Raw genomic sequence first — 25,683 nt, forward strand, 5'->3', positions numbered from 1 at the left:
TATTATTACACTATTCCTACATCAGGTACAATACGAAATTGCAAAAAGCAGAAAATTTTTTTGCATCACTTTAGAAGGCTTAGGGCGTATTCAATAAAAATTCTATCAGCATGCAAAATTTTTTCTATAATATTTGAACCCTTATGAAACATAATATCAACAAAATTTCGCTTATATTATTAACTTTTCGAGATTATTCAAAACAAAGTTAAAAAGTTATCTTTTTGACAAATAAACGCATAGATTTGAAATAAATTGCAAATTGTGTAATAAAACATTCTTTTAACGAAACAAAAATCAAAAATTGTTTAAAAAATTTTTTTAAAGAATTATTCATGAAAATATTTCTTGCTCAAATATTATAGAAAAAATTTTGCATACTGACTTTTCTGCTTTTTGCAATTTCGTACAGTAACGTAGGAATAGTGTAGTTGCTGACTCCAAGTTGTCTCAATGTAATGCGATTTTTTTTACCTGAGTTATAAGCATTCAAAAAGAGGGGTCTTTACATTTTGAACCGATAGTAATACATCTACCCAGGTGCGAGTTGGTGGTCGGCCCCAAGTTGGGCCAACCGTTGGAGACGACGGTCGGCAGCAACAGTTGTGCCAACTGTGGCTGCCCTAGTTTGCCGACTGTTGGGGACGACGGTCGGCAGCCATAGTTGGGCCCACTATGTTAAAGATTTTTGGCCCACCTATAGAAGCCAAAGGTCGGGCCAATTAGCGAATTGATAACGTCAACCGACCTACGGTCGACTCAATTGGCCCAACTATGGCTGCCAAAGGTTGGCCGACCTTGGCATTAAAATTTTTGCCGAACAATAAAAAATAAAATATAAAAATTTGTTATACGAACAACATATATTAGTAATTATTCTAAATTCATCATACAATTATTTTAGGTATTTAAACACTAAACGCAATCTTATACATACATACATTTTAAAAATATTTATCGCTCGCAAGGATCGAACCCGCAACCTAACGCACCGAAATCTAACACGCTATCCATTACCCTACGCTTACATGAGAGTCTAAGGAAAAATTAGTCTCATAAGTTGCATCTTCAAAGAAATTTACCTGACCGTCGGCCCGACTTGAGCCGACCATTATTCTTAATATTTTGGCTGCCACAATTTTATTAATCACCATTTTGTTTAAAGTATATCCCAACTGTGATTGCTAAATCACAAGTCATGTCAATCAACGATCCCATAGTCGGCCCAACTAGGGCGACCAAGATTGGCCCAACTGTGGCTGCCGACCGTCATGCCAGATGGTCGGCCCAACTATGGCAGCCAAGGTTGGCCCAACTAGGGCTGCCGACCGTCGTGCCCAATGGTTGGCCCAACTATAGAAGCCACAGTTGGCGTGACTATGGGGGACTATGCCGACTGTATTTTTAGAATTTTTAAATAAGAATTCAAATTTTAATTATCATAAATAAATATAATAATAATAATAATTAATATTATAGTATTAACAAAATAATTCTTTAAAAAAATTACCTATTTCAAATTATTTAATAAATATTCTATTTTGTAATAAAATAAAAATGAACAATTTATTTCATATCGAATCACGTTGGCGTTGGCAAAAAATTATTTTAAAAATAAAACTTATTTATCTAAAAAAATTAGTCAATTTGAAATAAATTTTGCGTTTAAATTATCATGTATTTTTATTTTAATTATTAAAACAATCATTATATCCCACAGTCGGTCCAACCATGGCGGCCAAGGTTCTCCCAACTGTGGCTGCCTACCGTCGTCTCCAACGGTTGGCCCAAGTATGGCAGCCACAGTTGGACCCACTGTGGCTGCCAAGGTCATTCCGACCATAGTTGTTGATTTATAAAAATTTATAGATTTCCTTAAGGCAAATTCTCTCTCTTACGACACCCATTACCCCACCTGTGGGATATTGGGATCTCTTAATTTAAATTCCATTTTATCAATAATTCTCGACAGATGAACATTTTACACAATATTTAAGACATAAAAAAGACCTACAGCTTCTTTAGTATTAAAATATCCAATAATAACACATTTCAGACAATAAAACACAAATATGGATTCTTAGCAATTAAATATAAATTAAATATAAATATAAATTAAAAATAAGAAAAGCCACAATTTCAAAAAAACAAGAAAAACATAAACAAATTTAATTATTACCTCTATTTTTATTCATTTATTCAAATCTACATATATTTATCTCTAATAAAATCACAAAACGTAATTAAATAATAAATTTTTAACTATTTAATTTGATCTCCAGAAATATTTTCCATTTAGAAAGCAAAACTCGAAAACTTGATTTTTCCTTGTAGTTTCTAAAAATCTTTTAGTAATGTGACAATTTGGAGATCTCACAATTTGTCTTGGTATTACCTACAGGAAGACTGTCCAAGTTTTCGGAGTTATTTCCGCAAAATTCAAAGTCTCTATGTATTTGAAATTAAAAAGCTCCCATTACCCACGCTCTCCTATTACCCCACCTTACCTTTCGTATGTGTATTATGAGCCGAAAATTCAGAATGTTCGTCGGACAAAAAAATTTTAAAAAAATTTTTCTATTAGAAATCCTTCAGACTAGTGCCAAACTACAATATTAATAATAAAAAATTGACATTTTAAAAAATAGGTTAAATTCAAGCCCCATTATGATTAAATATAAAAAATTAAGAATATGACCACTTTTCTGTTCGCATTTTTTTCTAAAAATATTTTGAAAAATTCTCATATATTATACCCTATCAAAATCCATATTCGGCATGACGCGCTCGAATCTCTAAAACTACCCCTAACACATGTGAGCCTCTGGAAAGTAAAACCACACATAAAATTTTGGAGTAAGAAGTTTATACGAGGCCATATATTGGTCAATTTGACGACTTTTCTGTTCGCCTTTTTCCTAAAAATATATATCCAAAAATTCTCTTTAATTGTACCCCACCAAAATCCATATTGTTCATGACGCGCTCGAACCCCTAAAAACCACCCCTAACTTGCATAACATATAGAAAACTCAATTTGACGACTTTTCTGTTCGCCTTTTTTTCTAAAAATAATATCCAAAAATTCTCTTTTATTACACCCTACCAAAATCCATATTGTTCATGACGTGCTCGAACCCCTAAAAACCACCCCTAACGTACATGACATATAGAATGCTCAATTTGATGACTTTTCTGTTCGCCTTTTTTTCTAAAAATAATATCCAAAAATTCTCTTTTATTACACCCTACCAAAATCCATATTGTTCATGACGTGCTCGAACCCCTAAAAACCACCCCTAACGTACATGACATATAGAATGCTCAATTTGATGACTTTTCTGTTCGCCTTTTTTTCTAAAAATATTATCCAAAAATATTCTATTATTACACCCTACCGAAATTCGTAAGGGTCCATCCATAACCATGTAGCTCCAATTTTGACACTTTTCGACCCCTCCCCTCCCCCACGTAGCTAATCGTAGCATATTACAGACCCCACTCCCCCTTACTTAATGGCATGTAGCTTTTTTTATGTATTAAAATCCCGGAATAAAATCTGAGGTGCATGATTATTCCCCAAATTCCAAACTGGTAGAAATTTCTAATGGCCGAAATTTTATTTGGTCAAAATTTTAAGTGATCGACATTTGATAAGGTAGAAATTCCAAGTGATAAAAATTCCAAATGGTCAAACTTTCATTTGCTCGAAACTTCAAATAGTCAACATTTTAAATAATACACACTTTTTTGGTGTAAGAGTGTTTTTTCCTTTTTATTTCTATGGAAACAGCAAAGAAAGAAAACTGTTACACCAAAAAAGTGTCTATTATTTAAAATGCCGACTATTTGAGGTTTCGATCAAATAAAAGTTCGACCATTTAGAATTTCTACCATTTGAAATTGCTATCCCTTAAAGTTTCTACCTTATCGAATGTCGATTATTTAAAATGTCGTCCATTAAAAATGTCGACAATTTGTAGTTTCTTCCGTTTAACATTTCGAACATTTAAAGTATCGACCATCTGCAGCTTCGAGCATTTTAAATGTCGATCATTTAATATATCGACCTGTTAGGATGTCGACTTAATAAATTTCGATCATTTGGAATGTCGACTTTTTAGAATTTGAGGGAAAATCATGCACCTCTAAAATCTCTTTTGTAAAAGTAATCAATAAATTTTTTTTTGAATTTCGTTAAATCAGAATATTATTTGTTGTCAATTTCTACCAAATATTAGTAGAAGGGCTCTCTACCATTGAAATATGTTAAAAAAAATACATATTCTAAATAACATTTTACTCTTTTGTTTGTCGGTTAAACTCGTTCAATCTTGCAATTTATAAACAAAAACGAATCGACGATCAACAGCAACGCTGATAGTGAACGAGAGTGTTATTACTAATCGCTTTTATTAATACATGTATAAACTTTAAAAAAAAATTTTTTATAAAATAGGTCAATTTTTGTAGCCATTTGTAGATTTATTTGGGCTTAAAATAGATTTAAATTTGACAAAAAAAGAAACCGGGAAAAATAAGGAAAACAGGAAGAAATTAATAGACACCCTGTTCTGTTTATGTCACGAGATTATTGTAAGAGTTATAACACAATGAACATACTTATGCTTAAAATTTCAAGTGTAAATATTAAAAAGTTAGTTAATACCATTGTAGTTTCATTTTAATTTGATATAATAATACAAAAAATAAAATATGATTTTTACACTGCAAAAAATTCATTTTTTATTAAATTTTAATCTAATGAAACTTTTCCTGGATTTCATAAAACGTTTTATTTGATTAAATTAATTTTTTGACGCAGTATCGGTTATACACAATTTAGTAGTACATAGATCAATTATATACCCAGTTAAAAAAATAACGTCATGAACGAAGTAGGAAACCATATGAGAACCGACGTAGAAAACGACGTTATTTCCATTTTAAAAAGTTTTTTTTTAATATTTATGTATTAATCATAATGTTATGAAGTAACGTTTATTTTTTAAATTAAAAAAATAGAAATTAAAACCCGAAAATTATTATTTTTAAAATTCTTCGTTAAAATAATTATTTTTAATGGTAAATTATAATTACGATCTGTAAAGATTCAGTTACTTAAAACAGTTTTCAATTCAAAATTTTCTAAAGCTTATAAATCCAGATAGCACCACTTTTCCAAGAAGTTTCCAGGAAGTTTCCATTAGAAAGTTCGCATGTTTCTAGTGGAAATTTATTGGAAACTTCCTACAAGTTATAAATGTCCTCACTGTTTAAAGTTCACGGAGTAAACTTCCTGGAAGTTTCCGATAACTTTTAAACAGAAAGAAGAAGAAAAATTTGTCCCACATGTTTTCGAAAGGTTTTTTCCTGCTATTTCAAAAGGTGCAAAACTTTTTTTAATAAATTCAAATTTTGACCCTTTTTTTTGAAAATTAAACATTTTTTCGAATTTTTTTTTAAGTTCGGTCCTTTTTATTTCTTTTATTTATTTTTTTTGAAAACTAAAAATGTGTTTTGTCACCACAAAAAGTATTGAGATGCCCTTTTTTGTTATTTTCGAGATATTAATTAATTAATTAATTAATGTTAATAAAAAATTGAATATTTTACAAATAAATAAAGTTATTGCAATTCTAAAGATACCAATTGAAAGCTGACGTAATTCCGCATCCAACGAGCCCTATATGGACTATTTTGGATTAGAGGATTTTTTATAAGGGTGATTCTCCGCGTAGCGCACAACTTGCTTTTTTTCATGTTGTGAAAGAAAAATCACAAATAATGTTCACATAATATTTCGATTCAAATGTAAAAAGGTAATTTCTGTGATTACAAACAAAAACCAATAGTTACTTTTGTATTTAACATTATAATTTTTCGTGAAAAGTGGTTTTTAAGGCTGAAAACGTCAAAATTTCACCTGTCCCCACAGGATGTTTAAACAAAAAAGTTAATATTTTTAGCAATGTGCACTAATAAATACAATTACTGTTCAAATTTTAGTATTGTATATTGTAGTGGAATTGAATAAAAAAAACGTTAGATCAAAAAAAAAATTATTTTCTTTTTTTTCTTGCTATTTATTGACTGCACTTGTGTATGTTATTCTCTGCGTTTTATTATTAAACATTGAATTATTTAAATAAAAGTCAAATGTTAATATAGTTCTACTTCAGTAACAACAAAAGTTATATTCCTTAAGTTGATCCATGAAGAAAATAATCAATTTTCTAATTGATTTATCCTTTTTTTACACATTTTAAGATTCAAATTTGTACAAGGGATCACAAAATCGTCTCTACCGGCATCCACCGACCCTTCAATATTATTTAAAAAAATAGAATATAATTAAATAATAAAAGTTAAATAAAGTGTAGTTATATTATTTTAGTCTATATATATGTGAAACATATGAAACCGATTAAAAATAAATGATAATTTTCTCAAAAAAAAAAAAAAAATTATTCACATTAGTTCCACCGGTTCGACCGACCCCAGCGTCTCCATCCGCCACAAAATTTCGACCGTCACTAGTCCAAGTTTACTACACAATGAAACAAACGAAATTCAAAATATTTATTATAAACTATCATAGCTCCGGTAAGTTTACTATAACTTACCAAATAAATTTCTATAAATTACCGTATAAATTTCCATAAATTACCGCATAAATTTCCATAAATTAACAAAATAAAATTTTTAATTGTCGTTTGCGCTATATATATTTTTGTAAATTACCACGAAATTTTTCATAAATTACCGAAATTAAAATTTTTAATTGTGATTTATACTTTACATATTTTTATGAATTATAGCCAAAATTTCTATAAATTACCGCAAAAATTTCCATAAATTACCGAAATACAATTTTTAATTGTCGTTTGCGTTATACATGTTTTTGTAAATTACCGCGTAAATTTTCGTAAATTACTAAAATTAAAATTTTTAATTGTGATTCATGCTTTATATATTTTTATGAATTTTAGACAAAATTTCTATAAATTACCGCATAAATTTCCATTAATTACCTCGAAAATTTCCGTAAATTACCGAAATAAAAATTTTTAATTGTCGTTCGCGCTATATATATTTTTGTGAATTACCCAAAAAATTTCCATAAACATTTTAAATCAAATTTCAACTATTTTATAGAATTTAAAAAGCAAAGAATTTTTTTTTAATTTGTTTAAAAATATTAAAAAATTATAAAAAATTTTTCCGGCCCACCATGGATATTTTATTTCTTGACACTTTATCTTCAAAAATATGTATTGATATTTATCATTTCGACAAAAAAATATTTTTAAAGTTTCAGACACCAAATCATGCGCTACGCGGAGAATCACCCATAAACAATTTCCATGTTAGCCAATTGTTTATTAACAATCCACTAACCCAAAGTACCTTATATAAGGCTTGTTGGATGCGGAATTTTGTCAACTTTCATTTAGTAACGTCAGAATTTCGATACCTTTATTCGTTTATAAGATATAAAATTTTTTATTAACATTAATTAATTAACTAATATCTCGAAAATAACAAAAAAGGACATGTCAATATTTTTTTTAGCCAAAAATGCACATTTTTAACTTTTAAAAAAAAGACCGAACTTAAAAAAAAGTCAAAAAAATTTTTGATTTTCAGAAAAAACGGTCAAATTTTGAATTTTTTTTCATCAATCGAAAGAGCACAAAAAAACCTTTGGAAAACATATATATCAATTTCTTTTTATTTGCTTATATAATATTTATAATTTTTAGTTAATTAATTAACTATTAAGGTTAATAAAGAATGATATATTTTATAAACAAATAAAGTTATCGTAATTCTAACGTTACTAAATGAAAGTTGACAAAACTACGCATCCAACAAGCCTTATATGAAGTACTATGGGTTAATGGATTGTTAATAAACAATTGGCTAACATGGCAATTGTTTATAAAAAATCCTCTAATCCAAAATAGTCCACATAGGGCTCGTTGGATGCGGAATTACGTCAGCTTTCAATTGGTACGTTCAGGATTGCAATAACTTTATTTATTTGTGAAATATTTTATTTTTTATTAACATTAATTAATTAATTAATATCTCGAAAATAACAAAATCGGAGAAATTTCTCATTTACTATAATAGCGATTTTGGTATGTCCGTTTTCTTAACAAATACGCTTAAAGTTATACTAAAGTATTTCCAAAAATTCCCAAGCGTTAAAAGATCACTGGTATTAACGTTATTAGTAGCAACTTTATGGCTGTATTGCACGAAGGACGAGTGAATATAGTTCCCGTCTCTGCCGTGCGAGATTCGTTGAAGGCACATACCAATATAGCGTCAACGTCGAGAGATTTATTTTAATTAGTTATCAAATAATCGCTCGACGTTTAACGCTATACTAGTATGTGCCTTAAACGAAATTTGCATGGCAGAATGAAGAACTATATTCAAATGACATTCATACGAATATAGAAGAATAAATGACACTTTATCTCTCTGGAACAATTCAAACTATTTTAGTATGTCCAAGAGTAGTATTGATATAAATTTTATGCTATGAATGTCGCAATAGTTTTACTAAATGAATAAGTAGTTCTCATACGAAATTAGTGAGCATAATTTCTCTTCTTGTAGAAGAAACTACTCGGGGCTTTTCAATTTCCCTAATAGGAAATCTGGTCCCAGATTTTCAAAATTCAAAACGGCGGATCTAACATGGCGAACCAGAAGTCATTCGAGTGTACTTAGAATTAATTTTTCCAGTTTGACTAGAATGTTAGATCCAAAATTTTGAATTTTGAAAATCTGGCACCATATTTCCAATCAGAAATATCGAAAAGCCCCGAGTAGTTATTTCTAGGTATTTTTACGTAATTTTATATATTTCTGGTTTGCCATGTTAGATCCGCCATTTTGAATTTTGAATTCTGGGACCAGATTTCCCATTAGCGAAATCGAAAAGCCCCGAGTAGTTATTTCTAGGTATACCTATTGTTTTCTAATCTTCCACATTATTAGATCTATTTTGAATTTTAAAAATCTGACTTCAGATTCGTACTCAGCGACCCCAAAAACCCCCAGATACGAAGTTTTATAAAAAATAATTAACTTTTATAAATTTCGACCGCCATATAGAATCCGCCATTTTGTATTTTGAAAATCTGACATCATATTCGTAATCAGCGACCCAAAAAACCCCTAATTAACAACTTTCAAATGAATTGGTGAATTTTTATAAATTTTGACCGCCATATTGGATCAGCCATTTTGAATTTTGAAAATCTGACATCAGATTCGTAATCAGCGACGCGGAAAACCCCGAGATACCAGGTTTCATAAAAAATTATTAATTTGTACAAGATTTCCTATCACCTTTCATTTAAGGGTTGTTTTTACCCCTAAAAGCAAAAAATGACCTGATCTAGCAAAACGGCCAGACACGGGTATCTTTTTTTGGTCCTAGTTTCTGAAAATCATTGATTTTTTCATGTGTGAAAAATCGTGTCGGACGGTGTTTTAATAAAATGCGATTTTTTAAATAATTTTTTTATAAATTTTTAAATAAATTATGTTCTTTTATTATACAGTGCAAACCATCGTTAGATCTTCTTTATTTTATTTATTTGACAAATTTTTAACTAAAACTTTAATTTTGAAAAAATAAGTAAATAAAATTATAAAGAAATTTTAATTCAAAATGACTTGAAATTTAATTAATTTCAAAAATTTAAACTTTTTTTACCGTCAAAACTAAAAACAGTGACAAAGTTTTTAATTCTAATATATTGCTTAAATCATACTTCCAAAAATTATAAAAATGGAACTTTAAGAATTTATTTTAGAAATTAGTCCTACTTTAATAAAATTTTAAAAATTTGTCTTACAATTAGTTACATGATTCTTAAATAATCGAAATAAATTTTGATAATATTTTTATAGAATTAATAAAATGAATTCAATATCTAATAACATTAGTTATTTAAGAGAGAAAAGATGTTTTCAAATTAAATTACTTATTTAAAGTAAAATATTCATTAACCAATTGAATTTTGTTAAATTAAAAAAAATAACTTTTTAGATTTTTTCTTTAACCCATTAACGCCCAAAAACTGAAAATTCTTTGTACACATTCAGGTTACGTTATTTTAAATAAATCGGTCAACATTTTCTACGAGAGGTACATTTCCTATAGGTCTTGAGTGTGCTCTTTCCGATTCCGGTATCAAAAATTAATTTCGTCTAAGCCGAAATTAAATATGGCGGTTTAAATATCAAAAAACACAAAAAAAGTTTCATTTTTTTCAGTTTGACATTTTTTTTCAATCGGAAAAAATGTAAGAATAAAATTAAATTGTCAACCATAGGTGCATAAAAGTTGTGTACTTTCGAGAAACGTTAAGTAGAATGAAAAATTTCAAGATGGCGGACCAAATATGGCGTCAAAATCATTGTAAAATGTGAAAATTTTGTGCAATATTGGTCAAATTGACAAAATGTAACTGGATTTGCCTGAATTTTGTTACTCGGGGGTTTTTGGGGTCGCTGATTAAGAATCTGAAGTCGGTTTTCAAAAATGCAAAATGGCCGATCCAATATGGCGGATGAAATTTTAAAAATGCATTCATTTGGTCTGAATTTTCATACTCGGGGGTTTTCCGGGTTGCTGATTACGAATTTGAACTTCATTTTTAAAAATTAAAAATGGCGGATCCAATATGGCGGATGAAAATTTTAAAAATGCATTCAATTGGTCTGAATTTTCATACTCGAAGGTTTTCGGGGGGTTGCTGATTACGAATTTGAACTTCATTTTTAAAAATTAAAAATGGCGGATCCAATATGGCGGATGAAAATTTTAAAAATGCATTCATTTGGTCTGAATTTTCATACTCGAAGGTTTTCGGGATTGCTGATTTCGAATTTGAACTTCATTTTTAAAAATTCTAAATGGCGGATCAAATATGGCGGACTAAAAAAAACAATTCATCGTATTTACATGAAATCAGTTACTCGGGGGTTTTTGGGGTCGCTGATTAATAATCTGAAGTCGGGTTTGTAAAATACAAAATGGCGGATCCATAACCACTATCTCCATAAAATCCAATGTTTACGCATGCGCACAGAAAAAGTTGATGAATTCGTTGAAAAAGTTTAAAAATTTACTAACTTCGTGCCCATCAAGAAGATAATATCTAGTTCATGAAAGTTTTACTAACTATTTCTTTCTGTGTGTATGTCACTAGAAATATTCAGAAATGTGAATAAATAAATTTTTAATTCAGTATTAATAATTAACTCTAAAATAAACAAATTATATTTAAAAAAATAAAAAAAAAATAACATTCTTAATTTTGTCTACCTCCACGTGGTAAGAATTGGTAAACGCCTAAATGGGTTGCTAAAAAAAAACTGAAAACCCCTTCAGGCTATTTGAACGGATTTTTACATTTTTCATTTGTCATATTGGATCCGCCATTTTGTATTTTACAAACCCGACTTCAGATTATTAATCAGCGACCCCAAAAACCCCCGAGTAACTGATTTCATGTAAATACGATGAATTGTTTTTTTTAGTCCGCCATATTTGATCCGCCATTTAGAATTTTTAAAAATGAAGTTCAAATTCGAAATCAGCAATCCCGAAAACCTTCGAGTATGAAAATTCAGACCAAATGAATGCATTTTTAAAATTTTCATCCGCCATATTGGATCCGCCATTTTTAATTTTTAAAAATGAAGTTCAAATTCGTAATCAGCAACCCCCCGAAAACCTTCGAGTATGAAAATTCAGACCAATTGAATGCATTTTTAAAATTTTCATCCGCCATATTGGATCCGCCATTTTTAATTTTTAAAAATGAAGTTCAAATTCGTAATCAGCAACCCGGAAAACCCCCGAGTATGAAAATTCAGACCAAATGAATGCATTTTTAAAATTTCATCCGCCATATTGGATCGGCCATTTTGCATTTTTGAAAACCGACTTCAGATTCTTAATCAGCGACCCCAAAAACCCCCGAGTAACAAAATTCAGGCAAATCCAGTTACATTTTGTCAATTTGACCAATATTGCACAAAATTTTCACATTTTACAATGATTTTGACGCCATATTTGGTCCGCCATCTTGAAATTTTTCATTCTACTTAACGTTTCTCGAAAGTACACAACTTTTATGCACCTATGGTTGACAATTTAATTTTATTCTTACATTTTTTCCGATTGAAAAAAAATGTCAAACTGAAAAAAATGAAACTTTTTTTGTGTTTTTTGATATTTAAACCGCCATATTTAATTTCGGCTTAGACGAAATTAATTTTTGATACCGGAATCGGAAAGAGCACACTCAAGACCTATAGGAAATGTACCTCTCGTAGAAAATGTTGACCGATTTATTTAAAATAACGTAACCTGAATGTGTACAAAGAATTTTCAGTTTTTGGGCGTTAATGGGTTAATATAAATCAACTGAAACGTTTTTTTGTGCATTAAAAGATATTATTTGTACTTGTCATTATAATAATACTAAAAGTTTTTTTTATATTTTAGAGGCTGATAATAAATTTAATAAAATGCAATCAGTGTCGGAAGATAACTTGAAAGATTGTCAAAAAAATCATTCGATTAATTGTTTATGTCAAATTATATGTTTTATTTATCAGCCGGCGAAAATCCATGTGCGCCAAGAATGCTAAATACATGTAAACCGATAAATGTATTAATATGCGCAGAAGCCCAATTTTAGTCTACTGCACCGACTACTTGCCAAGTACGCCTCCTTCATTGCCCTCATATTATACGTTACCGTTCTCTATAGGACGCAAGCGAAGTTACTCCTCCTGTCTCTAGTCTTCTCGGTCTAAAACCACTGACGGTCGTCTTCTAAACTGCGCATGCGCATAGTTCTGCACCAATCGAAAATTGTCGTGACACTTTATGATGCAGTTTCTCAGCTGTTGCGTATGCGTGACTTAGTAGTGAGTCGAAGCCACAAAAAAAGAAGAAGAAGAAGACTTAGTAGTGACAAAGATTGGTTTTATTTTCCTTCTATTGAGCGGATATTTAAGGCGGGGCCGAGGGGTTGTTAACTCGCGAATCAATGGTTGAATCAACGCGGTTATGAATCGATTCACTTTGCATTCATTACGACACTAGATGTTAAATTTTCCCTTTTCTCAAAATTAGTGTATAGCAAAATCTGAATCTAATTTACACGAGTTCCATTGTTTATTATGGTTGCTGGTAGGGGTGACCGGGGCTGAAAGTGCCGATTTTGAGAAAACTAAATAAATGCTAGTAAAATGAGAACTTTTTGTTTTAATCTATAGTCTATCTATTTTAGAATTTAATGTAGTTTTTAAATCCCTTATAATTTTTTGATAATTTTGAACAGTTTTTTTGTAAAATATGATTTTGTGCAGCGAGGTAACACGGCACGTTGAACTCAGTGCTGGGGAGAGTTGTACCGACGCCGGGGTCGGTTGTGCCGCTCAGATTTTTTAGTTGTTTCAGTCGAAGCAAATGATTTTACGCGTAAGAAATAAAATAATTATTGCCAATATACCGTAAAATGGGGTAAAGTCGGCGTTTGGGGGTAAAGTCGGCCGGCGCTTTAAATCATTTTAAAGTTTAACTATTACTTTTTTCCAGAAGAAATCCGAGTTTTATTAAAAATGTAGTTAGAATTAATGTAAATTAATAAATGAAATACAATATTTAAGTGTTTAAAGCGCCGGCCGACTTTACCCGCAAACGCCGACTTTACCCCATTTTACGGTATGATATAATATTATTTATTAATCATTTGTTATAAACTTTTAAAGGTTTTTAGGAACAATCTTAAGATTTCTAGATTTTAGTAAGTACAAATAAACATTTTCTGACTTATATTCTATAATTGCATAGTTAGTCAGTCACTTAAAATATAGTTTTCGTAATAAGTATTTTTATTATAAACATTCAAAAGATTTTTCCAACAATTGTAACATTTATAGATTTTTTAAAATCACAGTAAAGTTGGTTGTATCATTTTCTATTGCAACGTTTTGATGTACATAAGTTATATCAAAATGAGAGCGTTTTGTAAATCATTTTTAAAAATGATACACGAAGCGGTCTCATTTTTTGATGCAAAAAATTTAATCAACTTATATTAATCATGGCCGAAATGAATCGACTGAAAAATAAACGATTTATTTTCAGTTATTTTCGTAATAGTGTAATTGTGGCGACTATTTAACTATTTAATTTGAAAATGAAAATAACAGAAAATCAAAGACAATGTGCAATTCGATAATTAAATAGTGACAGCTTATAAACATAACCTAAAATGCATGAGAAAAAATTTGTCGATAAAATCAATATAGCCGAGCTTTTTAGAAGGTAGATGGCAGCACTCATCTATTTTCTTCCTTTAAATTTTTTCTGAATCGTTTTTATAAAAAGCAAAACTGCCATCTACGTTCTAAAAAGCTCGGCTATATTGATTTTATCGACAAATTTTTTCTCATGCATTTTAGGTTATGTTTATAAGCTGTCACTTTTTAATTATCGAATTGCACATTGTCTTTGATTTTCTGTTATTTTCATTTTCAAATTAAATAGTGCAATGGTCTCCGCAATTGTACTATTACCAAAATATCTGAACAAAATTCGTTCAATTTTGAGTCGATTCAATTCGGCCATGATTGATATAAATTGATTAAATTTTTTACATCAAAAAATAAGACCGTTTCGCGTATCATTTCTAAAAATGATACTCAAAACGATCTCTTTTTGATATAACTTATGTGCATCAAAACGTTGCAAAGATTTGATGCAATTTTTGGTCTCAATTTGATACTTTTAGGAAAACTGTGATAAATAAACATTTCTGACTTAAATTTTACAATTACATAATTAGTCAGTCTTTTGAAATAATTATTTGTATCGTTAATTAATTGTAAAAACTCTACTTTCTGATTAATAAATAATTTTTAAGACATGATTACTTATTCCAAATGCGATTTATTGAAATTACAATTGACACACATATAACTGACTCTTTTGTTACCCTTCACACATTTTATATGTGTCCAGTTTTTGCAAACTATGCATTGAATCAACTTTTCTCTTGATTTTGGGTTGGAATAACTATTCGAACAAACGAGGCAATAGTAGATTATCGTTATGTAGCGTTTGACAGCGGCACAACCAGCCTCAAGCGAAAGGCACAATTAACCTCGTTGCGTCGACGCTCACTTTTTATCAAATATTAAAAAACTAGATAAATTAAATGTTAAGATCAATACACCATTGAATCCCTTGATAAATTTGAATCATTTTAAAAAAAATATGTATTGATATCTTTAAAAATGCAAAAAAAAGACCAAAAAGCGTAAACATGAAAACTTGCACGTAAGTGACACCAAAGCACCAAATTACTAACAGCTAATTATTCCGTGAAGCAAACAAAATCAAAATAGTTGCCAAAGATGGGCATAAGTAAAACAATACTTCTCTCAGTTTCACTTTAAAAAAAAAAATTTTGTTTTTGAGATATTCCTAACGGCACAACTTACCCCCGGCACTTTCAGCCCGGTCTCCCCTAATCTACTAGCTGTAAAAATCCCTAGATTTAGATAATTTAGGAACATGAATCACTTGAAATAAATTGAAATCCTTGCCTACACTATTTATATTATCTCTATGGTAAACATTTATTTTATTAATTGCTTCTACTTCTGGATTTTTAAATTTATCTTCAATTCTGTCAGTATTGCGCGGAAGATACCTGGAGCCCGTATTCCTAGGTTGTGGGGGGATGGCCGCTCTTGTTCTGGTTGATCCACTAAAAACGACAGCGGAAATGGAAAGAGATAAACTACATATTCTCCTCCCCCTTTCGCGGGAACTCAGTCGAGCATTAGGATTAAACGATCCAAAACGAATTGCACATGACAAGTGAACATATTTTCCGTGTACAGCGATTTAGTTCTGGGAACCAAACTATTTAGTTCGTAAACATGAGAACTTCAAATATATTTTTTGGTAGAGCCAACTAAATTTCCCGATTGCTTAACACTTTCTACTCTGTTGTGACAACCATATTTTAGTAAGGCTAACTAAAAATGCTCAACTAAATTATTTTCTTATTACTACGAAATTATTTTTCTTAGTGTATAAGAATGTAGTCAACTAAAAGAATTTCAGGATAAAAAATGAAATTCTTGTACAAGAAAATGTACATGTTCATCAGCTGAACTGGTACCAGTTCTGGTGCTGAAAATGTAAATTTTCTTGCACCAGAATTTGGAACAAATTCTTTTATCAGGTACAAGAAAACATACTTGTGCAAGAAAATGTAAATGTGCTTGTACATATTCTTGTGTAAGTTCATGTACAAGTACTCACACATGAAACCATTCTTGTCTTGTACAAGTACATTTGAAAAAAAAATTGAGATTTTAATAATTTATAATCATTAAAACTCTTCATTTATGCATGTTAACAATTATTGCGCAGCTATAAAGTCTTAAGAAAACTACTGCGCAGTCTTTAAAATTTTTAATTTTTACTAAACGAAAACATAAATGAACATGTACAAGAAAATTTAACAAATCTGGTGCAAGAAAATGAACATGAACCTGCACAAGAATATGTACAAGAACACATTTTTTTTGTATACAAATATTAAATAAATTTTCTTATACAGGGATTTTCAATAGGGTATTGAGGCAAAATAGTATATTAAACAAAATGTTAATTATGTTATTATTTAATTTATTTATAAATTAAGATTATAGGCCAATTTTTTACCATAGTTTATCAATTTATTAAGATAAACGACCTTTCGGGAACTGCCGCTATCCTTATCAAGTTTACATTTAGTACACTAAAAAAAATATAATTTTGAGATTAACATTAATTATTATATTTATATATTTTGTTTTACATCAAATTTAGAAAAAGTTTGACTTACGTTAGAAACTGTTGTATATTTTTTCAGATTAATTTGAATAGTTTGGAACAATACAGAAAGAATTAGATTTACAAAATGTGGAATATGATGTGTGATGTAATGCCAACTATCGTAGAAGATAGCATTAGTCAACGAAGCTCTCAATTCTCTGGGGAAGATGCTAATTTTGAGCAACTTATGGTCTCCATGCTGGATGAGAGAGATAAGTTAATGGATTCTTTGCGCGAAAGTCAAGAAAGGTTACAAGAAGCAGAATCAAGACTTCAAGAATTAGAGAAGGAACGAGATGTATTAAATCGACAAATCACATCAAGTGTGCCTCAGGTAATTTTATATATAACACCTACATCATTGATGCCGATTTTAATTTTATTATCAAGGTTTATGACTGTATGACAGTCGACCACGTCAGAATAACTTTGTAGAAGAAAAATATCATATGTTTTACAAAAATTTACACTATTTAACTTCATTTTATTTAAACCCTAGTGAAAAAATATGGGTGTAAAAATTCTTTTTCGAAAAATTTTTAAAGTATCAAATACAAGTGTGTATGGAGTTATACTGTATAGAGTGTATAAAGGTTTTGCGCCGTGCAGCCTACCTACAGGTCTCAAATCTCAACCAAAATCAAGAAATAAAATTTTTATCGTTAAAATGCACAAATACGCTTTGCTTTATTAAAAGTAATTTCTTTTAACTTTGGTCTTTATTTTTTGTTCGTAAGATTGATTTTAAAATTTTTTTATAAAAGTCTAGAATTAAGGAATTTAAATTTAAATATATACCTAAATGAAAACTTTAATATTTTACGGGAAATGATTTTTGTATATTTTTTTTTAATGAAAACTTTTACTGATCTTTTAAAAGCAAAGTTCACATAACGGAAAAGTCGTTGAAAATAAATAAACATTACACCTGTCAAGCTCGGGCTCGACTCGACTCGAAAAAATTTCGACTCGACTCAAAATTCGAGCTTTTTGCACATCTCTAGTAATAATTAAAAGCAGAAAATAAGAGAATTTAATTCTAGGTTAAACCTAATAGTGTGACTATGAAAATAAAAATTGCAAATAACTCAGCAAATTTTTAACGAAACGTGTTCAAAAAAATTTCATTCGACGCAGAATTAAATACTCTTTAAAAGCATAAACAGAAAAAAATTATTCTAAATGTAATTGTGACCGTTAATTAGTGTTTAAGTTGAAAAATTACTTAAAAATTTACAATTTTAGGGGTTTACAATTTGTTAGGGTTAAAAAGCTCATTTCTTCAGCTTTAAAATGAAAAAAATCATTAAATTTGGACCAAACTGACTTCAGATTTGTAATCTGCGGCCTCGAAAACCTCTAGATACAAAATTTAAAGAAAATCTATAAAGTTTTTAAAAATTCGTTCTCCATATTGAAATTGCAGTATCAAAATTAAAACTGATTTAACTCCTACAATTTTAGATATTTTAAAAATTCCTTTTACTTACACATTGCTTTTATATGAAACTATAATTTTACTACGTATCATTAAAATCGAAGAACCACTTGCAGATTCGGATATTTCTGACGTAGTCTTAGCTATCACTTTTTTCAAAGTCGTAGTAATATTTTAAATAATATTGTCTAATATAAATAATAGTAAATTGTTTATATTTTCCCACAGGAATTTTCACAGTTAACAAAAGAATTAACATTGGCTCGGGAAAGTATTTTGGAAAAAGAAGAAGAGATATCAGAGCTAAAAGCAGAGCGAAATAACACTAGGGTAAGTAATGTCAGACGGCCAAGCAAGGTGTTGCCCAATTTTTTGTTTTTTCAGTCCTTTTTTTATTTTACTTCACTCCTTTTCCTCAAAAAATTCCTTGTTCTATTATGTCTTACATATTTAATTACTATCTAATACTTTTTAAAATATTCGTAATAATTCACATTGACTATAATAATTTTATTTATAAATGAATGAATCTCGTTGTCTAACGTCGCCGTTTAAATATATAGACAAAATGGATTAAATAAAAAAGCATATTTAACATATTTACGGAATTATCTGTCGATAATAATTGCCCAAGATTCGAAACCTCAATTCTGTAGTTTGTATACAAGATACAAGTTTGTACTTTAAGTCTTGAGGAATTTTGCTAATAGAGAAGAAAGGGGTATTGTAGTGCACTTTTTTTGAAGACTCCTGCAGTCGCATTTTTGCATAGATTTTGACCAACATACAAAAATTTGTGGGGCAACGTACACTTTTAAAAAAGTTCGTACTTCTAAGTGGGGGAAATAGGTGCAGAGCTTCAAAAAATTCAATTTTTTTTCTTTTCATAAATCGGTTGTAAAACTATTGAAAAATATAATCTAAAAATTCCAAATGAAAATATCGAGCCGTTTAAAGGTTATAAACAATTAAGTGAGTGTCCCTCTAGACTGAAAAAAAGTTAATTGAATCAAGTTAATGCATTTACTTGAGGTACTTGACTTGAAACAAGACGATATTTTTTATTGGAAGAAATTTATTTTCTTGAGTCAAGTAATTTTGAGCATTGAGCAATGTTCTTGAAATAAGAAAATATGAGTTTCATACAAGTAAATATATCTTACTGTTTCACCGTCCGACACGATTTTTCACACACGAAAAAATCAATGATTTCCAGAAACTAGGACCAAAAAAAAGATACCCGTGTCTGGCCGTTTTGCTAGATCAGGTCATTTTTTGCTTTTAGGGGTAAAAACAACCCTTAATTGAAAGGTGATAGGAAATCTTGTACAAATTAATAATTTTTTATGAAACCTGGTATCTCGGGGTTTTCCGGGTCGCTGACCCTAGTCTAGGGGTTTTTGGGTTCGCTGATAATAACATAATAATAATAATAATAACATAATAACATTTTTAAATTTCGACCACCATATTGGATCCGCCATTTTGAATTTTGAAAACCCGACATCAAATTCGTAATCAGCAACCCCAAAAACCTTCAAGTAACAAGTTTCAAGTGAATTCGACGAACTTTTATAAATTTCAAACGCCATATTGAATCTGCCATTTTGAATTTTAAGAATCTGACTTCAGATTCGTATTCAGCGACCCCAAAAACCCCTAGAAACCAAGTTTTATAAAAAATAATTAATATTTATAAATTTCGACCGCCATATTGGATCCGCCATATTGAATTTTGAAAATCTGACATCAGATTCGTAATCAACGACCCGGAAAACCCCGAGATACCAGGTTTCATAAAAAATTATTTATTTGTACAAGATTTCCTATCACCTTTCAATTAAGGGTTGTTTTTACCCCTAAAAGCAAAAAATGACCTGATCTATCAAAACGGCCAGACACGGGTATCTTTTTTTTGGTCCTAGTTTCTGAAAATCATTGATTTTTTCGTTTGTGAAAAAAAAAGTTGAATTTTGTCGGACGGTGTTTCAAGCGAAATGTTTTACTTGCGTCAAGAACAGAAAAAGAATTGAGTCAAGAATATTATTTTCTCATGTCAAGTAATTTACGTTGAGTATTTTATTTTCTAGGGTCATATCGTTTTGTTGTTTCTCTCAAAACAACTTTTTACTTAATCTAATACTTATAGTCTTGATCCAAGAAAATGGAAAGATTAATAGAAAAAAATACTTGTTTCAACTTGATTAAAATTTATATTGTTTGAATTAAACATTAATCAATCCAAGTGTTTAATATACTTTAAGCATTTTCATATTATATTGTTTCAAGAACATTCAATTTGTAAAGAAAGTATTTCTTTGAATTCATAAAAATTATTCGCGTAGAATTAAATTCAAACATAGTATATCATATATAGATATACTCTAGTCAGTTCTCTCGCAGCCAGCCAAGTAGAGAGTAACGAACGTGCACGCTTGCCGCGCCACCTGCGCTCTCCCCTTACCGCGCGCGCCACAACTCTCTCTCCTCGCTCGTTCAATATACCTGCCTGCACGATTCCAAATCCTCAGTTCGCCGACGACCGGCCTCGAGGTGCTTCTCGGGCCAACCGACGGCGAATTCACCTCTCTCTGTGCCTCGATCTATATTCCAGCCTTCTCTTTTCTTTCTTTCACCTGGTGAACCGGAGGTCTGTAGGCGCTTCTGTGACCCCTAGTTCACCAGCTCTTCCCAGAAGGTGTTGTACCGTTCTGTAGGTACTTCTGCGAACTTGGTAACACCCTTCGCCCGCTTTCCACATCCTGACCCCGAATACTCCTGGTCACTCTATAGGTGTTTCTGTGAGAGACCAGGGTTTTCCCTTTTTTCCTCCTGGTGAACAGGATTTCTTATGGGTGCTTCCGTGGAAATCTGGTGCACCAGGCTCACACACACTTACACTTGAATACACATAACACGAGACCGTTCTGGCCAAGTTAAGGTGCGCTTCTCTCTTGACCAAGACGATGCTCCACGACGATTTCCCATCTCGAGTGGAGAAATCTTGTGGAGAAAATTATCTGCACTAGCTTCGTGTCGGGCAAGAATATGGGAACCGAATCCCATATCTAGCTTCTCCCCGATTTTCGAAATCGACCTAGCGTGCACGACCCTAGACATTGTCCGCGATTTGGCTAGAGGGTTACTTTCTAGAACGTACCCCGCGCATTTGAATTCCAGTCATCCTGACTATCGTCTCCGTGGCGGGTAGTTAACGAGTAATTGTTCCAAACTTCTTTGTTTTCAGAACCGCTCCGAGCAAGGCTGGAGAAAGACCGAGCGAGCGAAAGACTAGCTAGGCTAGTCTCTCTTTCTTTTTTTTGAGGATAACATTCTTTTATTTTACACTTTTTTTTGGATTATATAGAATCATATTTTTTATTTACATTTATTTAGTATTGTATAATTTCTTTTGAGTATTATTTTTTTATTGCTAATTTAACCTATTCTATTTGATTTTTATTTTAAAATATATTTTCTTACGAAGGTTTAAATTATGTTTTATCACTGACTTTAACCTTTCCTTGCGAGATCACAAAGCTCCTATCGCAACTTATTTAAAATTAGTAAAATAGATTGCGCTTCACGCCATCTACAACTAAAATCTAGAACTAAGTGTAAATTATGTACCCGGACTCCACCCGGCGAGCGAATCTTTTGGCACATTAAAAAAATCAGATCATTCCAAATTTCTAGAAATAATATTATATTATCTTAAATAAAATAATTTATTTTTTCAGTTGAAATAGTGATATAATGTTGAATAAAATTATTTTTTTGTTTCCTTGAAAATATTTTTTATTTAATTCAACGCTAATATAGTCTTGAGTCAAGAAAATGCGAATATTAATATAAGTAAATACTTGTTTTAACTTGATTAACGCATAGTTCTTGAATTAAGAATTTAGTATTTGGCAGAAGTAAATATGTTATTATCGCAACCCAATATTTTATTTTCCCGAAGTACCAAAAAGTATTCAATCAAGAATATTAGGTTATTAAGGAAAATAATAAAATATTGTCTGAAGAATTTTCATTTCTTGAATCAAATAGTTTTATTCATTTGCTTTGAATTAATTTTTTACTTAATACAAATCCCGTATTATTGATCCAAGAAAATATTACTCTCCAAATGGATGTGAAACTTAAATAGGAGTTTTTGAAAACCATCAATTGAGTCAGAATGGCATAGTGGTCTACGTTACTGCCTTTGGTGCGCGCAACTCGGGTTCAGTTTCTCGGACCGTGAAAAATTTTCATTCAAGGTATACTTGTTTCAGTTGTATTAAGTATTAATTAAATATAAATGTGTATGTAAAATAAACATTATTTAAATAAATAATAAAAAATATGAATGTTAATAATAAATAAAAATGTTTGACTTAAGAATTAGACATGGTGGGATAAGGAAGGAGTGTAGGAGGGGGGGGGGGGTAAATTCAAGTAAATATTTACTTGTATTGGAAAAATATTTTTTTGGTTCAACTCCATAAGTTTTCTCAAGTCAAGAAAATATTTTCTTGAGTTAATATATATATGATCTTGACTTAATATATTTTACATTTCTTAGAAGTCAATAAACTTCTTAGACGAATTCCATATTTTCTTGGACCAAGAACATATGGTCTCCTCACAATATAAATAATATTTTGATTTAAATCTTGTCTTACTTGATCCAATATTGCAAAGATTTGAATGAATCAAATGAAACAATTGATTTGACTACATATATTCTCAGAACAAGAAAATATTTTCTTCCTTTAATGTATTTTACATTTGTTACAAGTTGATTAATATATTGCCCGAATTCCATATTTTCTTGGATCAAGAATATATGCTCTCGTCCCAAATATACTATCTCAAGACAATCGTTTACTTGAACCAATGCCGTAATTGACTTGTCCCTATTCAATTCCACGGTTTACTTGAAGCAAGTAAAATTTTCTTGATTCAATACTATTTTTTTCAGTGTATAGTGGGTCAGAACGCGCTATGGCAAAAAAAACACGCCATATTGGATCCGACATTTTGAATTTTTAAAAACTGACCTCAGATTCGTAATCAGAGACCCCGAAAACATAGTATACAGTATTGTTTGAAACATTTCGATTATTTCCGAATTGCGTGATTCAAAGAATTAACCTTTTCTGACACTTTTTTGGAAATTGTGTACACTCTAGCTCAAAAAGTTTTTAATCAATGATTCTGAAATTTGGCATGTAGTTTCGTTATAGAAATACGCTCTATGTGAACCTCAATCCTAGACAATATCTTTGTTTAATTTTGGTTTTTGTTATAAAAAAAGTATGAAAAAATGGTAAAAAATCATGATTTTTGTTCACACTTCTCCAAAAATTAGTAATTATTATTTTGCTTCCTATTGGAGAAAGCTTTGTAGTCCTTTCGTTTATAAAATTTTTTAAAATGGTGAAAACAAATTTACCCTATATAGAAACATGTTATATGAGATCCTGATCAATTGAGGCACCCAATCGAACAACCGGTCGCGAGCTCGGGCCGGACGCTCGGCAGCCAGTCAGCGTACGAAAATGTCAATAAAATTGAAATTCAAAATTTTAATTTTTTAAATATATTACCTTATAAACAAGTTGTAAATTTAGATGTTCATTACATGAACATTTTGCTTCCTCTTTACGATCAGCAAAAAAATTTGCTTCCTCGTGGAGAAAGCAAAATTTTATTGCCAAAATGTGGATTTTTGATTTTTTAACTTTCATTAATTCTTTAAATTTACCTCAAATGTATATACTTTATATATATATCGATCGATTCGTCTTGACGTAAGGAATACAATTATTTCATATATAAACTTCAATTTAAAAAATCACAAAAATTTAATAGCCAAAATGTGAATTTCTGATTTTTTAACTTTCATTAATTCTTTAAATTTACCTTAAATGTATGCTTTATATATATATCGATCGATTCGTCTTGACGTAAGGAATACGATTTTATTATATATAACCTTAAATTTTTCTATTTAAAAATTTTTTCGATTAAAAAAAATTTTTTGGAAAAATGACGATAAAATTTTTTTTTGGGGGTATTTTTCAAAATCCTTTGGTCAGATTTGAGATATTAATATGATAAATGAGCCTACCAAATTTTATCTAAATCCATTAAAACCTGTTAAAGTTATCTTCTAAACAAAAAAGGGATCCACACACACATACATACATCCGGACAATTGATCAGGATCTCATGTAACATGATTGTATAAAGAAAAAAATTTGTTTCCACCACTTTGAAAAGTTTTATAAACGAAAGGACTACAAAGCTTCCTCCACGAGGAAGCAAAAATTAAAAACCGCATCTTTTTTTCCTTTAACTTTTTTTTGCATCTTTTTTTTTAATAAGAAATTAAGTTATTACGTAGCAAACGCACGCCAAACGTTCAGCCGCTCGCGCAACTTTAGAGTTTAAACATTCACCATTTTGTTATTAATTGTTCAATATTGCATTGTAACTTTCCAGAAAACTTCTTTGGACCTTAATGAACAACTTTATCACTGGAAGTTTGTTGCTGGTGGAAATTTACAAAAATTCGTCACAGGGTGAAAATTGCAGTTCATGAATTTTGCAATGTCTCATTAAAAAATTAATAACTTTTTTATTTTTAATCAAAACAACTTTTTTCTTTTTTTAGTCACTCGTAGAATATAATAACACGTATTTTCGTTTTTGTTTCATTAAGAAATTCGTAAAATTGTTTAAGCTGTCGCGAGTTGAAGTCAAAAAAACAATGAAAATTTTCTTTTTTTAAAAAACAGTTTTTCTCTTATATTTCGAAAACGGAAAAAGATGAAAAATTTCTTATTAAGAAAAAAAGATGCAAAAAAAGTTAAACGAAAAAAAGATGCGCCTTTTAATTTTCTATAAGTTAATATATTTAAAAAATTAAAATTTTGAATTTCAATTTTATTGACATTTTCGTACGCTGACTGGCTTCCGAGCGTCCGGCCCGAGCTCGCGACCGGTTGTTCGATTGGGTGCCTCAATTGATCAGGATGTATGTGTGTGTGTGTGTGTGGATCCCTTTTTTGTTTAGAAAATAACTTTAACAGGTTTTAATGGATTTAGATAAAATTTGGTAGGCTCATTTATCATATTTATATCTCAAATCTGACCAAAGAATTTTAAAAAATACCCAAAAATAAAATTTTATCGTCTTTTTTCCAAAAAATTTTTTTAACCCATTAACGCCCAAATGTCCACAATTTTTAACTTAACTTCAATGAAAGAATTAAAACATTAAAAGACCAGATATTTTAATGCC

General features: G+C 30.1%; 2 protein-coding genes across 13 annotated transcripts in view; both read left to right on the top strand.

Moving 5' to 3' along the window:
- Positions 1-25,683, top strand: part of LOC127282168 (tumor protein p53-inducible nuclear protein 2) — a 381,620-nt gene that overhangs the window by 344,431 nt on the left and 11,506 nt on the right. The gene's annotated exons all lie outside the window — the stretch shown is intronic.
- Positions 1-25,683, top strand: part of LOC127282162 (liprin-alpha-1) — a 648,576-nt gene that overhangs the window by 15,615 nt on the left and 607,278 nt on the right. For all 12 annotated transcript variants that reach the window (XM_051306264.1, XM_051306268.1, XM_051306263.1 and 9 more), the window contains 2 exons: positions 16,986-17,282; positions 18,615-18,716. In XM_051306264.1, coding sequence (XP_051162221.1) covers positions 17,034-17,282; positions 18,615-18,716 — 351 coding nt within the window. In that variant the 5' untranslated portion in view covers positions 16,986-17,033. The remainder of the gene's footprint in view (positions 1-16,985; positions 17,283-18,614; positions 18,717-25,683) is intronic.

This window comes from Leptopilina boulardi, unplaced genomic scaffold, assembly GCF_019393585.1.
Source record: "Leptopilina boulardi isolate dan_hultmark-lab unplaced genomic scaffold, ZJU_Lbou_2.1 LbouV2_285, whole genome shotgun sequence".
In the NCBI taxonomy this organism is placed as follows: domain Eukaryota; kingdom Metazoa; phylum Arthropoda; class Insecta; order Hymenoptera; family Figitidae; genus Leptopilina; species Leptopilina boulardi.